Source organism: Gordionus sp. m RMFG-2023, chromosome 2 (assembly GCF_954871325.1).
Source record: "Gordionus sp. m RMFG-2023 chromosome 2, tfGorSpeb1-WG-v2, whole genome shotgun sequence".
Lineage (NCBI taxonomy): Eukaryota > Metazoa > Nematomorpha > Gordioida > Chordodea > Parachordodidae > Gordionus > Gordionus sp. m RMFG-2023.
In genome coordinates, this window is record NC_088776.1 from 26,020,276 (window position 1) to 26,036,933 (window position 16,658).

At 23.6% G+C, this 16,658-nt stretch overlaps 2 protein-coding genes and 1 long non-coding RNA gene across 6 annotated transcripts; 1 reads left to right on the forward strand and 2 right to left on the reverse strand.

Annotated features, from left to right (window-relative positions):
- Nucleotides 1-1,347: 1,347 nt before the first annotated feature.
- Nucleotides 1,348-13,481, reverse strand: LOC135924698 (retinal rod rhodopsin-sensitive cGMP 3',5'-cyclic phosphodiesterase subunit delta-like). 4 transcript variants are annotated; one of them, XR_010571362.1, is made up of 6 exons: nt 13,243-13,481; nt 13,137-13,199; nt 12,942-13,093; nt 12,792-12,897; nt 1,974-2,120; nt 1,348-1,489 (listed from the first exon to the last, which is right to left on the reverse strand). XR_010571362.1 is itself a non-coding variant. In XM_065459795.1 (6 exons), the coding sequence occupies exons 1-5, from the start codon at nt 13,278-13,280 to the stop codon at nt 4,238-4,240; spliced, it is 390 nt and encodes a 129-aa protein (XP_065315867.1). In that variant the 5' UTR covers nt 13,281-13,478; the 3' UTR covers nt 3,879-3,889; nt 4,218-4,237. The 4 variants fall into 4 exon arrangements, 3 of the variants coding, with proteins under 3 accessions (XP_065315866.1, XP_065315867.1, XP_065315868.1); XM_065459795.1 differs by lacking the exons at nt 1,348-1,489; nt 1,974-2,120 and adding exons at nt 3,879-3,889; nt 4,218-4,268 and having other exon boundaries at nt 13,243-13,478; XM_065459796.1 differs by lacking the exons at nt 1,348-1,489; nt 1,974-2,120 and adding exons at nt 4,059-4,080; nt 4,218-4,268 and having other exon boundaries at nt 13,243-13,478.
- LOC135925007 (uncharacterized) lies at nt 9,814-10,534 on the forward strand. The gene is made up of 4 exons (XR_010571492.1): nt 9,814-9,947; nt 9,988-10,232; nt 10,273-10,307; nt 10,371-10,534. It is a non-coding gene; the product is annotated as an uncharacterized LOC135925007 (long non-coding RNA).
- A 1,586-nt stretch (nt 13,482-15,067) lies between the features above and the next one.
- Nucleotides 15,068-16,365, reverse strand: LOC135924588 (uncharacterized). Its single transcript, XM_065459661.1, has 2 exons — nt 15,154-16,365; nt 15,068-15,091 (listed from the first exon to the last, which is right to left on the reverse strand). Exon 1 carries the CDS (start codon nt 16,237-16,239, stop codon nt 15,154-15,156), a length of 1,086 nt encoding a protein of 361 aa, XP_065315733.1. The 5' UTR covers nt 16,240-16,365; the 3' UTR covers nt 15,068-15,091.
- Between the last annotated feature and the right edge of the window lie 293 nt (nt 16,366-16,658).

A 16,658-nucleotide genomic window follows, 5' to 3' on the forward strand; every position in this document is an offset into this window, starting at 1 on the left:
TTTTATATCTTGCACATTTTGAAATATAAATATAGATTTATTAATAATCTTTTCTAATCATAAAAATAACATATACTAATTTTGATAATGATGCCAAAACAACAAAAAAAATTACACAAAAAAATACAATGAATGCGCAAAAGCTTTCCCCAAAAAATACATATATATATGACAATATTATTCTTATTCAATTGGTATAATTTAGAGATGTCAAATCATCATTGATAGGCCATTATGTAATATATTAGACTTACTGGTGAATTCTTAATATATAATAGAAGTGATAATCCATAATGTAGTGTTTTTAATTTAACCCCTCCTCAATATTATAAATGTTTATTTTGGCGTTCAACTGCATATATCTCGGGTTAGCCTTCCATTTTAAAAAAACCGGATTGGACCAGGCTAGGATTTCAAAAAACCGGACTGGGCAACCCTAATAAAAAAAATTGAAACCGGTCCTGGTATAAATTTGAATTTTGCCATTTGCAAGACCTAATGATGAATAGTATTTATTCAATAAAGAATTGAATCGATTAGTTTTTGAATAGACCTATTAACCAACCATAATCGGCACTCTCAATTAATCAATTACATACTACTTTAATTTTCGTGTTTTGTATGGTGGCCAGAAATTGGTGGAAACGATATTCAAAAAGATCTAAAGTAGTGTTGTTAAAAAGTCAGATTTGGGTCGATTTCTAAAACCGACCCGATTAAGATTTTAGTCAAAATAATAATTTTTTCGAAATTTGATAAATATATGTCAAAACCTGCAATCTATGAGCAAAATATACAGGCTTGCATTTATTTTGGGTAAAATTTTAATTGGGCCGTTTTTAAATATCGACCAAAATCGAGCTTTTCAAAACAGTGGTTTACAGAAATGTATTCTAAAAAAATAGATTTATTAGGCAAACGCTTCTATGTTTACATTATACAAATATTTTTATTGAAGATTTATAAATAAATAGAAATATGACACTTGACTAATATATTATATTTTTACTTTTAAATAATGCAAAATAAATAATAAACATTTATATTCTTATTAACAATTTGATTTTAAAGCAGTTTATAATAAAGTATGATAAACATAGTATATCTATTGTAAAATGATAAGATATCTATCAATGGTCGAAATATTTACATTTTGATAATATTATAATTAATCTTCAAAATTATTAACAGAAAAAAGTATAAAGCGAAGGTTACGATAATTAACTTATCTGGGAATGATAGGATGATATGACAATAAATCTATCAATATAAAATATTAACAAAAAATATTTTGCATTTTTTCTATAGTAATTAACAAATAACAAATCAGATATAATTATAATATACTTTGTATTAGTCTGATCTCTATAACAATTGTGAGTTGGACATCGTTAGAATTTGATTGATTTAGGTGTAGTATAATCGAACCTTAGATGTGCTTATTAAATCATCTCCATCATAAAAATTTGTTTCTATTACCACGTTCCCACTAAATTGCAATATATTTTTGGTTAATATAAAATGATCAGATATTATTACTTTAAAATACGAAAAACCTTATGAAAAAATATATCTTTACAGTCTCCTAGATTTTTAAAAAAGGTTTACATATTAGATTAATAATATTGCTTTTGGGTACCAAACTTTATTTAACTTTTTAAATGATATATTAACACTGCCCCATACTTTTCTAACATTATTTTTTTCATATCTCTAATCCTTAGCCACCTGCTCGAGTAGGACTGTTTTTAGAAAAAAAGAGTCCTTATGTGTCATTAAAATATGTTATACAAAAAGAGGGTTGGCTATTTTTTAAATTATTATATTAATTGGATTATTAACTTTCATATACTGACCAAATTTATAATTTGCCTTTAAAACAAAGATACAGCAGAAACTATTTTAAAATTAAAATTATTACGCTATCCGATATTATAAAAAATATATATATAAACAAATTTAATATTTCTTACTAGAATATAAGTTTACTCAAAGAAGGAAATAAGGTTGGAGGACATATATTTATCGAAATATTTCTGCCAAATTATCAAACGGAATGCCAATATCTTCCTTTGGGACGCAGGCAAGGAGTGATAATGTAGTATAAAGATCTGCAAAGTCTGGCCCGCGGGTCGGGTAGGAATTTATTTTTTAAAAATATAAAAGTCCGGGCTGGGTGAAAAATTTAACAGACCGGGCCAGGCAATTCGTGCACAAAATATTTTCGGGTCAAGTCGGACAACTTGAGCCCAAATAATTTTCTGGCCTAACAGGAGAATATATAAATAAAAATTAGGCAGGGCCTCTCAAATGTTTAATTTTTCGTAAATTTTAATAAAATTTTGAGGGTTTGACTAAACTGCAAATGCTAAGGTAAACTGCAAATGCTTAGGTAAAAATTTTTGTTATATATTCTATTAATTGGAGTAAGATTCATTTTCTTATATGTATAACTTATAAAAATAATATTATTAGATATAATCAATAAAAAATGAATAGATATTAATAGTTGTATTTCCTTTAATCTCATAATAAATAGTTTAAATCCTTTAATATAAATAAATTAAAAATAATTATAATTACATTTTAAATTTCATTAATATTAAATCCACAAGTTGGCGTATTATTATTTTATTTTTTTTGTTTTAGTATATTTTAAAATCATATTATATTATTATTTAAAAAGGTGTTTGACGTGTTTCGCATGTTTGACTAAACTGCAAATGACAAGGTAAATTGCAAATTCTAAGGTAAATTGCAAATGCTAAGGTAAAATTATTTGACATATTCTCTAATAATTGGAGTGAGTTCATTTTCTTATGATATGAATAGCTTATAAAAGTTATATTATTAGATATAATCAATAATAAATGAATAGATATTAATAGTTGTATTTTTTTTATCTCATAATATATAGTTTAAATCTATTAATATAATTATCTTAAAAAAAGTATTACAAAAACATTTTAAATTACAATAATATAAAATCCGCCAGTTGGTGTATTATTATTTAATTTATTTCATGATATAATAATACGCCAGCTTGCGGATTTAATATTAATGAAATTTAAAATGTAATTATAATTATTTTTAATTTAATTATATAAAGGATTTAAACTCTTTATTATGAGATAAAAGGAAATACAACTATTAACGTCTATTCATTTATTATTGAATATATCTAAGAATATAATTTTTTATAAGTTATTTATAGAATAAGAAAATGAACCTCGCTCCAATTAAGGCTGTGTCCTAAATTAAAAAAAATTTATCAAGTTCTGATAGATACAATCATACATTTATTTTCAAATTATAGTATATATGAAATGTTTGATGTGAATGATTTACTAATTCTATATTTTATATTATTTGAAGATAATCATGTTCATGAGTTCCAAATTTAAACACTTATATAAATCCTTAGAAACTAATATTACTAATACTATATAAATTGTTAAGGCTGACTGCTTATTACAAAATATTATTATTGATATTGAGGTCAATTCATTGTACACAAATTAATTAGAAACCCTTATTCCAAAATTTTTATATACATTTATTTTTTAATTACCATTACCTTATATTTCTTATGAATGTTTAAATTTGTCAAAGTTATAGCATTTATTTATAAATATTCAATAAAAAGTGCAAAAAAAAGTGTTTTGATTTGTATTTAAACTGCTAAAATGACTCAAATCACATTTTATAAAAATTCATTAAACATAATAATTTTTATTATAAAGATATACAAAATCATAAATATTAAGATAATATAAAAAATAATAAATATGAAAATTATAAATATAAAGGGAAAATTTCATTTTAAATTCAAAAATTTGTTTCTGATTGACTATATCATTTAACATATCTTGTGTGTTGGCTCTAAATCCTAAGATATAGATCATTATATAGTTTTAATTTAATGTTATAATACTTGTGATGATATTTGTACATTTAACATATCTTGGATGTTTGGCTCATAATCCTAAGATATAGATTATTATATAGTTCTAATTTAATGTTATATACTTGTGATGATATTTGTACATTTAACATATCTTGGATGTTTGGCTCTAAATCCTAAGATATAGATTATTATATAGTTCTAATTTTGTTATATACTTGTGATGATATTTGTACATTTAACATATCTTGGATGTTTGGCTCTAAATCCTAAGATATAGATTATTATATAGTTCTAATTTAATGTTATATACTTGTGATGATATTTGTACATTTAACATATTTTGGATGTTTGGCTCATAATCCTAAAATAAGATAATTATATAGTTCTAATTTCATGTTATTTATAATACATGTGGAGATATCTGTACATTAATAGCATCCTTAGATTATTTTAAACTGAAACTTGCTTCAGTGTGCTTACATATATCCTCCACATTTTCTTTTAGCCAGTAAAAATCTTCAACAAATTTAAGGTGCTTGCTGTTCATCATAGCAGCACCTGAACTTAAAATATAAATTAATATTTATATAATCTCTTCCCATTTGATTTTACTTGCAGCTGTATCTCTCACAAATGTCTATAAGGTCTTATATTTTCCATTAATTGAAATTCGTTCGCCATTTTATTCCCTCAATTCGCAAAAGTTTAAGGAAAAAATGATTAAAGTTTTACGAATCGTGAAGCTTTTAAGAATCACGTAATTTGCGCAAAATCGAAAAAATCATTTAGGCCAACGTTTTAATTTTCCATTAAAAATATCTTATATTATTTTTTTCGTTAAACTCGCGCAAATTGCGCGAGATAATTTTTATGCAATTTTTGAGAGAAAACAAAAATTTTTACCTAAGCATTTGCATTTACCTTGGCATTTGCAGTTTACCTTAGCATTTGTAGTTTAGTCAAACAAAAATTTTGATATATTTTTTTTTAATTTCAAGCTGATATTTTTAATTTTGGTTATGGTAATACTATTTGGAAATAAATAACAATTTTGTATTTTAAAAGTTGTAAACTAAAATAATAAATCTATAAATAATATATTAAATTTACAAAAAAATAAAACCCTATATTTATGATAAAATCCATATACAAATAGATAATAGATATAAAATATAAATATTGATTTATATAACCATTGTTGTAGAAATAGATAGCCATAGAGGAGAGATATAGGGGAGACCGGGGTGCATTGAGTACAGGGGAACGTTAGGTCACTCTAATTATAATTTGAGCTATTATTTTATAAGACTCGAAATTTGAGCCTAACATAGATAATTAAGTCATACATGATTGGCTAAAAAAAGATTTGAAAAATATTTTGTATTTTAATTTTTACAGAAGAAAATGTATTTTGGCATACCAAAAGTAATAAAAAATATTTGCAAGCTTTCTCGTTTATATTTATAAATAAAGCTTTAAAAATCATAATAAATAGATTTTAGGAAAGTTTAAACCCTATTTTCCAATCTGGTAAACTTTAAGAATCAATAAACATAAATTAATATGATTTTGGATGATATTTATAAAGTTAGTGGGCTCGGTCATAGTTGGTCATAGTGTAGTTGGGACACGCCATTTTAGCTCATTTTATCATTTGCTAGTGATTCGGAATTACAATAAAAAGGATAGGAAAATCTTCTGTACAGAGAATTATGAAAATGCTTTATTTTATATCCAACAACCTCAGTCAGAAAGTTATCATTACTTACAGGTAAGATTATTTATATTATTATATATATTTTTTAGGCATTCCAAAATCTAATATAGCAAGATATTTATCAAAAAAAAAGGAAAAATGAAAATAATTCAATACCCACAATGGGATATTCAAATCACAAATGTGTTTTTAATAAAGTGAGGAAGAAAATATAGCTAATTACATATTAAAATCCTCTAAAAAAATTTATGGACTTACCAAAAAAAGGTAAATAAGAGCATCTAATTACTAGATTTTAATTTAATATTTCATATGCAATGATTCAAGTAAAATTATATTCTATTCCTTTAGAGGCTTAATGAAATTTATTTATTCTTATCCTGAGATTTCTCATCATTTAAAATAATATCATTATTCACAATGAGAATCTATAAACAAGTTAATAAATTTTATTAATTTAGTATTGTGAATAATTAATAATTTAGTATTGTGAATAATTAATAATTTAGTAGTGTGAATAAAGAATCATTTGGTATCGTGAATAATGAATTATTTAGTATTGTTAATAATTAATATCATTTAAAATTATTAATTTAGCATTGTGAATAATGAACTATTTAGTATTGTGAATAATGAATCATTAAGTGTTGTGAATAAAGAATCATTTAGCATTGTTAATAATGAATCATTTAAAATTATTAATATACCATTGTGAATAATGAATTATTTGGTATTGTGAATAATCAATCATTTAAAATATTCATTTCATACTTAAAATTTATTAACTTGTTTCTCATCATTTAAATGAATATCTTAATCACAATATTAAATTAATAATAAAATGTTCATTTCATACTAGAAAATTTTTTAACTTGTTTATAGATTCTTATTATGATAATTTTGTCAATTATGAAATGAACATTTTATTATTAATTTAAGAAATAGGATTATCATAATGATATCATTGTGATAATCCTATTTTTCACCATTTAAATTTTTTTTTATAAATCATTTTAATTTCTATATTATGTATTTTATTTAGGTTAAAGAATTGGCCTATCAAGTAGCAATAAAATATAAGAAAAAAAATTTCCTAAATTTTGCTAAAATTTTTTTATAGTTATTGATTATGAATTACAATATTATCAATAAAATCAAATGTGTCATAGTCTCTAGTCTTACTGGATTACTGATTTTAAAATTTATTTAGACCTCTATTTCATGAGTGTCCCAACTATCACATATGTGTGTCCTAACGTACACAGTGTCTGTCATAGTTAGGACAAAAAAGAATAATTTTTTTAATTCAATTTTCTAAAAAAATATAATCTTCATAAAATATATATTAATTACAGAGTTGTCACTTTTTAAAATTGGGGAGCGGGAGCTAGCTCCTTCAGGGCTGGAGTGGAGGAGCGCCGCTTCACCGCTCCTTTAAATTTAATGTATAAATTAAATTATTTTTTTAATATTAATAATATTTATTAATTAAAATTCAATAAAAATGAAATTATTTAATTTAAATTTATCCATTATTAAATGATTAGCCGAGTTTTATATTGGTTTTTCATCTAATCATTTAAATATTAAACATCAAGTTTTCCTTTTTATATTGAAAATCTTTTAAGTAATCTTGTAAGTCATATTAATATTCATTTTATAGATATATTATAAAAAATAGTTTTAGATATAATGGATTTAGCGATATAGATGAATAAATCGAATTTCCATTTCCATCATACAAAAAATATTTTAAACTTCTAAAAGATGTTGATCCAAATGATCAAACAAATTTAAGGGCAAAATATCTTTTGTATTTAAATAAAACTATTTAATTTTCAAAAGTGAGCAGCTTCAACTAAAAAAGCATCTAAAAGTAAAAAATCTTTCTTTTAAATACAAATTGATTTGGAAGATTTTTTTGGATTCCGTGAAATTGATCATCAGGAAGATAATATATTGGACAAATATTTTTTAAAATACCAAAATTACTATTTTTGATTAAATTAAAAAATATCTTTATAAAATACAATACCCCGCTTCCCTCTAGTGCTCCTGTAGAGTGCCTATTTAGTATTGCAAAACAGGTCTTAGGGGAGAGGCGTGGATGTTTGTTAGATTCTAATTTAGTTATAAATATTTTGATAGATCATTTAATATAAATAAAGTTTTTTGATATATGATTTTGTTTTGTATACCTTCTAAAAAAATAAAAATCAAAGGAACGGTTATGGAGTGGCACTCCATTACTTGGAGCGGGAGCTAGCTCCTTTTAAAAATGTAGTAGCGGGAGCTAGCTCCTTTTGAGGAGGTAGGAGCGGAAGGGGAGCTAGCTACTTTTAAAAAGGAGCGTTAACAACTCTGATTAATTATTTCAAATAGCCTATACTTTTGGGATTCAGAAGATGTTTTAATTATTCAGATTAGTTTATTAATATTAAAATTATTAAGGTTATTTAAAATTGGCAAAAAATTAGATATAGATAAATATGATGGGCGAAAATTTAGCATACAAATACTTAACTACCGAGGTGGACTTTACTTAAAATTTTAAGGGGCCGAGAACTTTTTAATTTTCTAAAAAATTATAAGTATCGAAATCAAGCCGACTTAGGACACAGCCTTAAAAATTTAATTAAACTTTTTCGCATATAAACTTATTAGAATATAAAAGAAACATATATTTTTTAAATTTTATCACTAAATCGCATAAATGAATTTGTTATATATGCCTGGTTTATAAACTATAGCAAATAAACAATATTTATTAACTATAATAATATAAGCATTCATTTAAAAATGGAGACTAATAATGATTGATCAAAATTAATTGATAATACTCTTCAAAACAGTTAGTATAAAAGACTGGCGGGCCCTTTTTAGAGGTTAGGGTCAGGTATGAATAACAAAATTTTAACGGTTAAGGTTAGATTGATGAATAATAACGGTTAATATAAATACTAGTTCCTGCTACCAACAACCAAGCGGAGTCTATCCAGGATGATATGCATTTAGTTACTAACTGCTGGTTAATAGCTAGCGTAAACATATTTTTGTTAGGTTTGGTAAAAGCTACCTGTCTGGCCCCATAATTGGCAGTAGAGATGCATATCAGTATAGAATAATACTTTTATTTTAAATACCACACCATATTAGAATTAATTTTTAAGAATGTCAAAATATTTGTCTTGTTAAAGGAGTATTTGTGGTCAAATAAGGTGGAATACTCTAAAAAATCTGAAGAAAAAAAATAAAAATATGTTTCCAGTCTAATAGTAAATTATGTGGAAAGCAGTACTTCCATAAGAAACAATCAGGTTCTTGCCTCAAGTTAGTGGAATGGGCTTTGTTCACCATACCCATTAATAGAAGTAGCATTTTACTAACATTTACTTCTTCAGAAAGATATTGGTCGATTTGGGATAATACTCTTACTAAAATAGAAATCGACAATAGGAAAATTGATCAAAAAATATTAAAGAAAATGATAATATTGAAGTTATTGAATGACAATAATATTAAAAAATATTATAAATTCATTTTGCCATTTTATACAAAATATAAGTTAATATTGTCTTAAAAAAATAATTATTTATTTGAAATTGACCGAATATTAACCCTGAATTTTTTTATTTTTTAATATAACATATCAGAAAATATTATTATTTTAATCTATCATCAAGGCTAACTTTCAAGAAATAGAATAGAATACAAACATCGATATGTTATGCAAAAAATTCCTTTCTGATAATTTTGAAAAATTAATTTTATTAAAAAATTAAAATTTTTAAAATAAATATAAATAACATTAATTATTTTTTTATTATTAAATTTTTTATTAATATTTTGTAATAGTGCGCACAAGTTGAGTGTTGCAACGCTCAGTTTAAGATAATAATGCATTTTAGATGGTAAGTGCAAATTGGATTTTTTCTTACGGCAAGCGTTAATAAAAATGCAAACTGATTTAATTTTTTCTATGCTTTTCAATTTTACGCTAAAATTTTATAATGGATATAAAATTGTAAGTAAAATTTATTTCATTAATTGATATTATATCATTTAGAATATATTAGTTGATATTTATATAATTTTGTAATATTTTAAATGATATTTTACATAATTTTAAAATAAATTATTTTATATTTATATAATTTTGATAAATTAATTGATATTATTATAATTTTAGAATATGGGATGATAAGGTTACTAAAAAAAATATTGAACCTTACTGGAAACTCAACAAATGGTCTAGAGTCAGCAGCATCCAGATCATAAGAATTCTATATTAGTATTAGATAGTTTATCAACCATTAGTTTAAGGTAAATATATATGAATAATGATAAGTTAAATTTTTAATAGCTTGGAGATGGAATTTCCACTGCTTGATACAACTGTATCATGCATAAAGAAGTTGAAAAACTTTAAAGACCAATTAAATAAGATAAAATTGGCCAAGACTTAAGGAGCTTCTGGCTCTAAACTCTCATACAGATGTTATGATTACATTAAATTCATTGAGCTAATAATAAATACACTACTGATGTTAAATGCATTGTTGGGTGAAAGAATATTGGCTTTTTTGGAAAGGGTGTGTTCTGAGAGCAGTAAAATATATATTTATCTATAAATATAACACTTTTATAGATTGTATCTCCATTCAATGGCAAAGGGTTTGAAAAGTATGAGCAATTCAAACAAATATTTTTTCAAAAATGAAATATTTTATTGTATCATACTTTAAGATCAATCAGAGGATCCAAATACCACAATTGAATTATCACTCCAAATTCAACAGATATACCTGCAAATCAAAGCTCATTAAATTTATTTAATTAAATTATAACTATGTGAAAATTAATTTGTTTTTTTTGTAAATCTATTTATTTATATATAATAAAGTTATATTATTCCATATTCTAGTTTCCATTTTTGAAAAATATAATTAAAATTATTTTATTAAATAAGACATTTAATAATCTCTTATATGTTCTGGTGTACATTTTTATTATTAAAGATTGAAAAATGTAGTTAAATTATTTTATTACAAATTAGATAATTTAAAATTATTAGATAAATAAGCAACTATTCAAAATTTATTCAGCATCATAAATTTGAAACTTGATTTGCATAATTTGTAAATCTATTTATTTTTATATAATACAGATATCTTATTCTATTCCTAGTGTCCTGAAAAATGTAAAATATATATAAATAAGCAAATTATATTATTTAGCATTTTTATTAAAATATATATATTAAGGTAGGATAAATAAATATATATATTAAGGTAGGATAAACAAATAAATATATATATATTAAGGTAGGATAAACAAATAAATATATATTTAAGATGTGTGTATATTTTTTTAAAAAAATATGTATAAAATCATTTATGAATTTAAAAAATTCTTGAATAAATTTATACAGTCATTTATGAATTTATAAAATCCTTGAATAAATTTTTTTAAATGAATATTTTAGAAGTTTTCCCTCTCTACTATAAAATTGTTTCTACGTCTTCTTAATAAATATAAGCTTATCTTCCAAACTTAAAAACTCCATTTGGTTTAATAAAATTATAAAAATTTAAATCACATTTCAATTAAGGAAAAAATGTACTGCTTTCAATTTAAATAAATATGCGTTATGTTAAAAAACGTACAGCAAACGCTCAATTTGTGTGCACTATAATAGAATAAAAAAAATTATTAAAAAAATAACAATAATAAATATGTTAAGTATATCATTTGATAAAACCTTTCATTTAAATATTTACCTGAAAAGAAAAATATTATAAAACAAGCAGGATTCAACTAGGCCTGAATTGTCATTTGATTCATAATTCTAAAAAGCAATAATTGTTTTGAAGACATATACTACAAACTTAATTTTTTTTTAGCATTAAATGCTACATTATTTTATTTAAAGTATTAGCAGTATGAGCAAAAAAAGTGGTATCAGTGCATCTCTGATTGGTAATATAAAATGTATCCATAAAATTTAACTTAATATCTTACTAAAATAATTTTTTCTTATGTTAACCATATTTATTAAACCCCAAAAACAATTTTAATAGACTTTTATTAAATTTAAAATATAGAGTATTAAGAATTAATAGTAAATATAAAATTAGCCATATATATATATACCATAAACGTTAAATTTGATCCCTTTTACAGGGAATATAAAAAGCTTAATAATAAATATAATTGGTGTATTCATAAAAAGAATCATTTAGAAAAGTGATTTTTGCTAGTTTTATATTATATAATTGGAGATAAAACCAACCCCACTATACTTCTCATTATTTTTATAACCCCAGACTTAAAACACTCTTGAGGGCCTAACTATATAGTTTATAATTAATATATACCTTAGTAAGAAATCCAAAATATAAAATTTAGTGATTAAAATAAAACACAAATGGCCACATATTTTATTCTTGTGTATTTTAAAATTTAAATAAAAGAGGGATGTTAAAAAACTAGTCATACAATAAAATATAAGGAAAATAACCACAAAAATGCATAAATTTAAAAACAATATTTAACAGATTCCAAAGTGTTGATAATTATTTGAATCAAGAAAAATAGTTTCAATGCAAAATTATTTCCCAGCTTATATGATTTCTACACAATTTTATATAAATAAATAATAACTTTAATAAATCTTCTTTTGCATTTTATGTTTTTACCATTTTTCTTTTTATTATGCATATTTATAATTGGGACAAATAAATTAATTAAATCCATTATTGCCTCTAATCTATAATATTTTCTTCTTAAATCATTCTATTTTCTGGTAATTTAGTGAGAGAAGGTATAATAGACACAATGATTTTTTTTATTCAAAAATATTTTTTTAAATTGAAGGTATAATATTGCTTGAAAAATTGAGCAAAAGCATTTAATGTTATGTTTTCTAGCAATTTTAAATAATAAAGTTTAAAAAAATTTTGAAACAAATAAAATGCTTATCAATATGAATGTTAGCATCTGTGATGCATTATTTTTAAAATATAGCAAAATAAATATGTTTTAATTTTTAAACTTTCTCTTGCTATTTATTCTAATATATTAAAATGGAAATGAAACCATCTAACTTTAATCAATTGTGCATCATATCTACATATCTTAATTGTTAATCAAATTATTAAAACTTACTTTAACAAATTGGCAGGTATCATTTGACTTTCAGGAGCTGCCTCAATTAATGATTGCCAGGTATTTGTACTCCCTGGTATTACAAAACCAAATTCAAAATACCAATCTTGCAAAGATAACAATATAAGCAATAAATTTTGCAACAATTACTTTCCAGACATATTCCATTAAATAATACTTTTTGTTCTAATCTAAATTTTTCCATAGATTCTGCAGAAAAAAAATTTAATTCTCTTGAAATGGCTTTACACCTTAAAATTTTTTTAGGGATTTTAGCCATATGTTCTACTCCAGGTTTTGATCTTATAATAATAGTTATAATATTTTTTTTAATGTTAATTTTACATATCATCATTTTCTTGCCACAAAATTTTACCACTATCACTATCTCTCAAATTCATCCAATTTCTGTTAAAATACAATCAAAGCAATTATAATATAGTAAATTTACAATTTGAAGCCCTTTAAAATTTTATCTGACAATGGCATTCCTTGAATTTGGTCAGATTAATAATTATTTGACGGCAGTGTCACTTATGTGTTTATTGGATAATGATGCGAAATCAGAATAGGGTTTATATGCACGTTTTTATTAAGTTTAGAGATTTGGAGTAATTTTATTGTTATATTTGATGGTTGTGGATGATTTGAACATCAATTTTATTTGTTACATGTTAGTAACTATATATTCTTTTTAACGATATATTCGTTTTGTATTAATATACTTTTTCATTTTAGATAATGAAGGTTTAAGGCGATCGTTTGATATATTATAATTTGTAAATTGGATAACGTTATTTTATATGATATACATTTTTACATGATTGATTTACCTTGAATATAAAAAGTGTTATTGTATTATAAAATTCATCAGCTAACATTTTATAATAAAAAAATTTGTTTGAAATAAAATACTTATTCCCTTCAACAAAGCAATTCTCTAAAGACCGACATCTAATATTCTATTATTTATTGACAAGACTTTTCCCCTCTTGTCAACATTTCATATCATTATTTATATATATCCAAAATTATAAATTTTATCGTATTATAATATCCCCCCTCTCCCCAGTAATGTAGACACTACTGAAAGATCTTGAAATGTGTTAGTGGTTGGTTTAGGACCATGCATCAAAGATAAGGGTTAGTGTCTATCAGACGCATACTCAGTAGTTCGCTATGGGGAGGAGGGGGGGGGGGGGTAATCAATTATTTCCGAATTAATCTACAAGTTATTTAAGAATATCTTAACTTTATGAAACTTATTAGAACTAGTAATTATAAAATATTTGAAATTTTGCCCTTCCACTCTTGTTTGAACCTTCATCATAACTTTGACCAACTTAGTGGTAGATTCATTAAACTTAGTTGCATATAATATTTCTGTCATTTTGTAAAGGAAATTTATGGATGTTTTCTAATATATTTAACCTTCCTTTTTTTGAAAAAATACTATATTATTTTATTGTTTTCTTTGACTAAATAAATGGTAAAGGAATTATATATATGCAAAGTTAGGATTTTTATAATACCGGTGATTATTGTGATGAAAAACCTTAAAGATAAGTGTAAAATAATGATAATCGCTAGAAAACGAATAATATTTTAATGAATATTATAAAAGAGAAAATATAAGATATAAATGAAAAACTTGGAATCAGAAAAGGGAAGAGGATCTTTGAGAAAAAAAGGGATTATAAAGTGTTAAATTAAAGAATGTGAAACAATTACAAGGTGAATAATATGAAAGTTTTGAATCGATTATTGTAAAATGGTATTCAAGGTTTTAAAACTATATGTAAGTTTATTTTTAAATAACTAAAAATTATAAATCTAAATGTTAAAAAGTGTTTTTATCTATATATACAGTGAAACGATACACATGTTTAAATATACTATAAAAGGGGGTAAACAAAATAAGATTTTATTTTTAATAGAATAAAGATTGAAATTAAATATGGACAAGCAATTAATTAAGAAGATTAATAGTTGATTAATCATTATAAAAAAAATGTGTAATTTATGATGAAAAATGAATTTTTTTTTTATTTTCTTTGAGAATGCTCAAGTAAGATATTTGATTAAATTTCATTTAAAATTCTAAATCATTTTTTGTAAAAAGTCTTTTTAATATTTTAGAATTTCTTAAATGTAATCTATTTTGTATATCCATTTATTTCGATAAAAATATGATAACACTATAAACTTTTATAATAATTTCGATAAAATAATTAATACATAAAAAATATAATTATAATTTATCAAAATATTCTATTGTTCCACGAATTTGATGTTGGTACCTTTTTAGAAATTAAAAGAGTTAATATTATAATTATTAATACAAATCGATTATAAAGATTACCTAATTAATCAGTTGCCCGCGATAACCCAACTCCAAATAGCTTTGCATGTGATTGTAAAAGTTAGTGAAATCATAAGGAATAAATCCGTGTAAGAGTTGAATAATATTCCTAACAATTTCATCTCTTGAATTAGGGCGGGGATTGATTGCTCTAAATTTATTTTTCAAAACTCCAAAAAAATTTTCAATGGGATTTAACTGAGGTGAATAAGGTGGTAGGTATTCAATCCTACCTTTATAAGAATCGATAAGATGGCTTCTATGGATAGATGCATTATCCATTACAATGATTGCATCTGGTGGTAGGATACTAATAAGCTCCGTCATAGAATCACGGAATAATAGCCCATTATAAGCTCCGTCTATTATTTTATAATGAATTACCCCTCCAATTCCGATTGTACAAAGGATACTTACATTTTTGCCCTTAGAGGATGGGATTTTTATTATTGGACGGACATTGTATGGCGCCCAGGCGTAGATTGGTACAACATGCAAGTTTATTCCAGTCTCATCTAAGAAATATAAATTTTCTCTTGGGATATTTAAGATCTTTGCACAATAAATTTGACGAATATTAATAGCCCCGGGAGTATTTCTTCTATCAGGCTCCTTGCCAGCCCTTTTTTTAGACCAACCAATATTTTTAATATATTTACTAATTGTGGTTTTTGTTTTTGGACTACCAGGAGGTAACTTTTCTATTATCTCCTGAATAGTCAAAGTGTTATTATCCATTAATAGGCTTATGATACTTCTTTCAATAATGGAAGAATCTTTCTTTTTACTTCCTCTTTTTTGAATATTATATTCCTTTAAAGGATCTCCATTTATTTCTGGGAATGTATCCCGTCTAAATTTGTGAACAGATGCAGTAGACATTTCGACATATTTTGCTATGTCTTTTATTTTCATTTGTTGTTTTTCCGGCATTGATAACATTTTGGTAACTATATCTAATTTTTCTTTATTCCAATATTTGTGTATTCTTTTTGGTCTTTGAATTCTCGACGAAGATTGGGAGTTTTCATTTAAATTGGAAAAATTAGTATTACTATTGGATAATAAAGATTCTATATTAAACATTTTTTTTTATTATTTAAGAAAAATTAAAAATAATTAATATGTAAGTATTTTAATTTTTTATTTTGAATTAAATTTTAACACATTTTTTTTATAATGATTAATCAACTATTAATCTTCTTAATTAATTGCTTGTCCATATTTAATTTCAATCTTTATTCTATTAAAAATAAAATCTTATTTTGTTTACCCCCTTTTATAGTATATTTAAACATGTGTATCGTTTCACTGTATCATGTATAATTTGAATGAATAAGTTAACACGAAGGTTAAATAAATTACAAAAATAAGTTTAACAAAATATTAAGAATAAGCTACGCAAGGTAATAAAATATAAAATGAATTTCTTACAAAAATAAGAATACAAAAATAAATTTTCATTTTAATATTATTCAACATTCTCCCTCTTCTAAGTCGCAAAA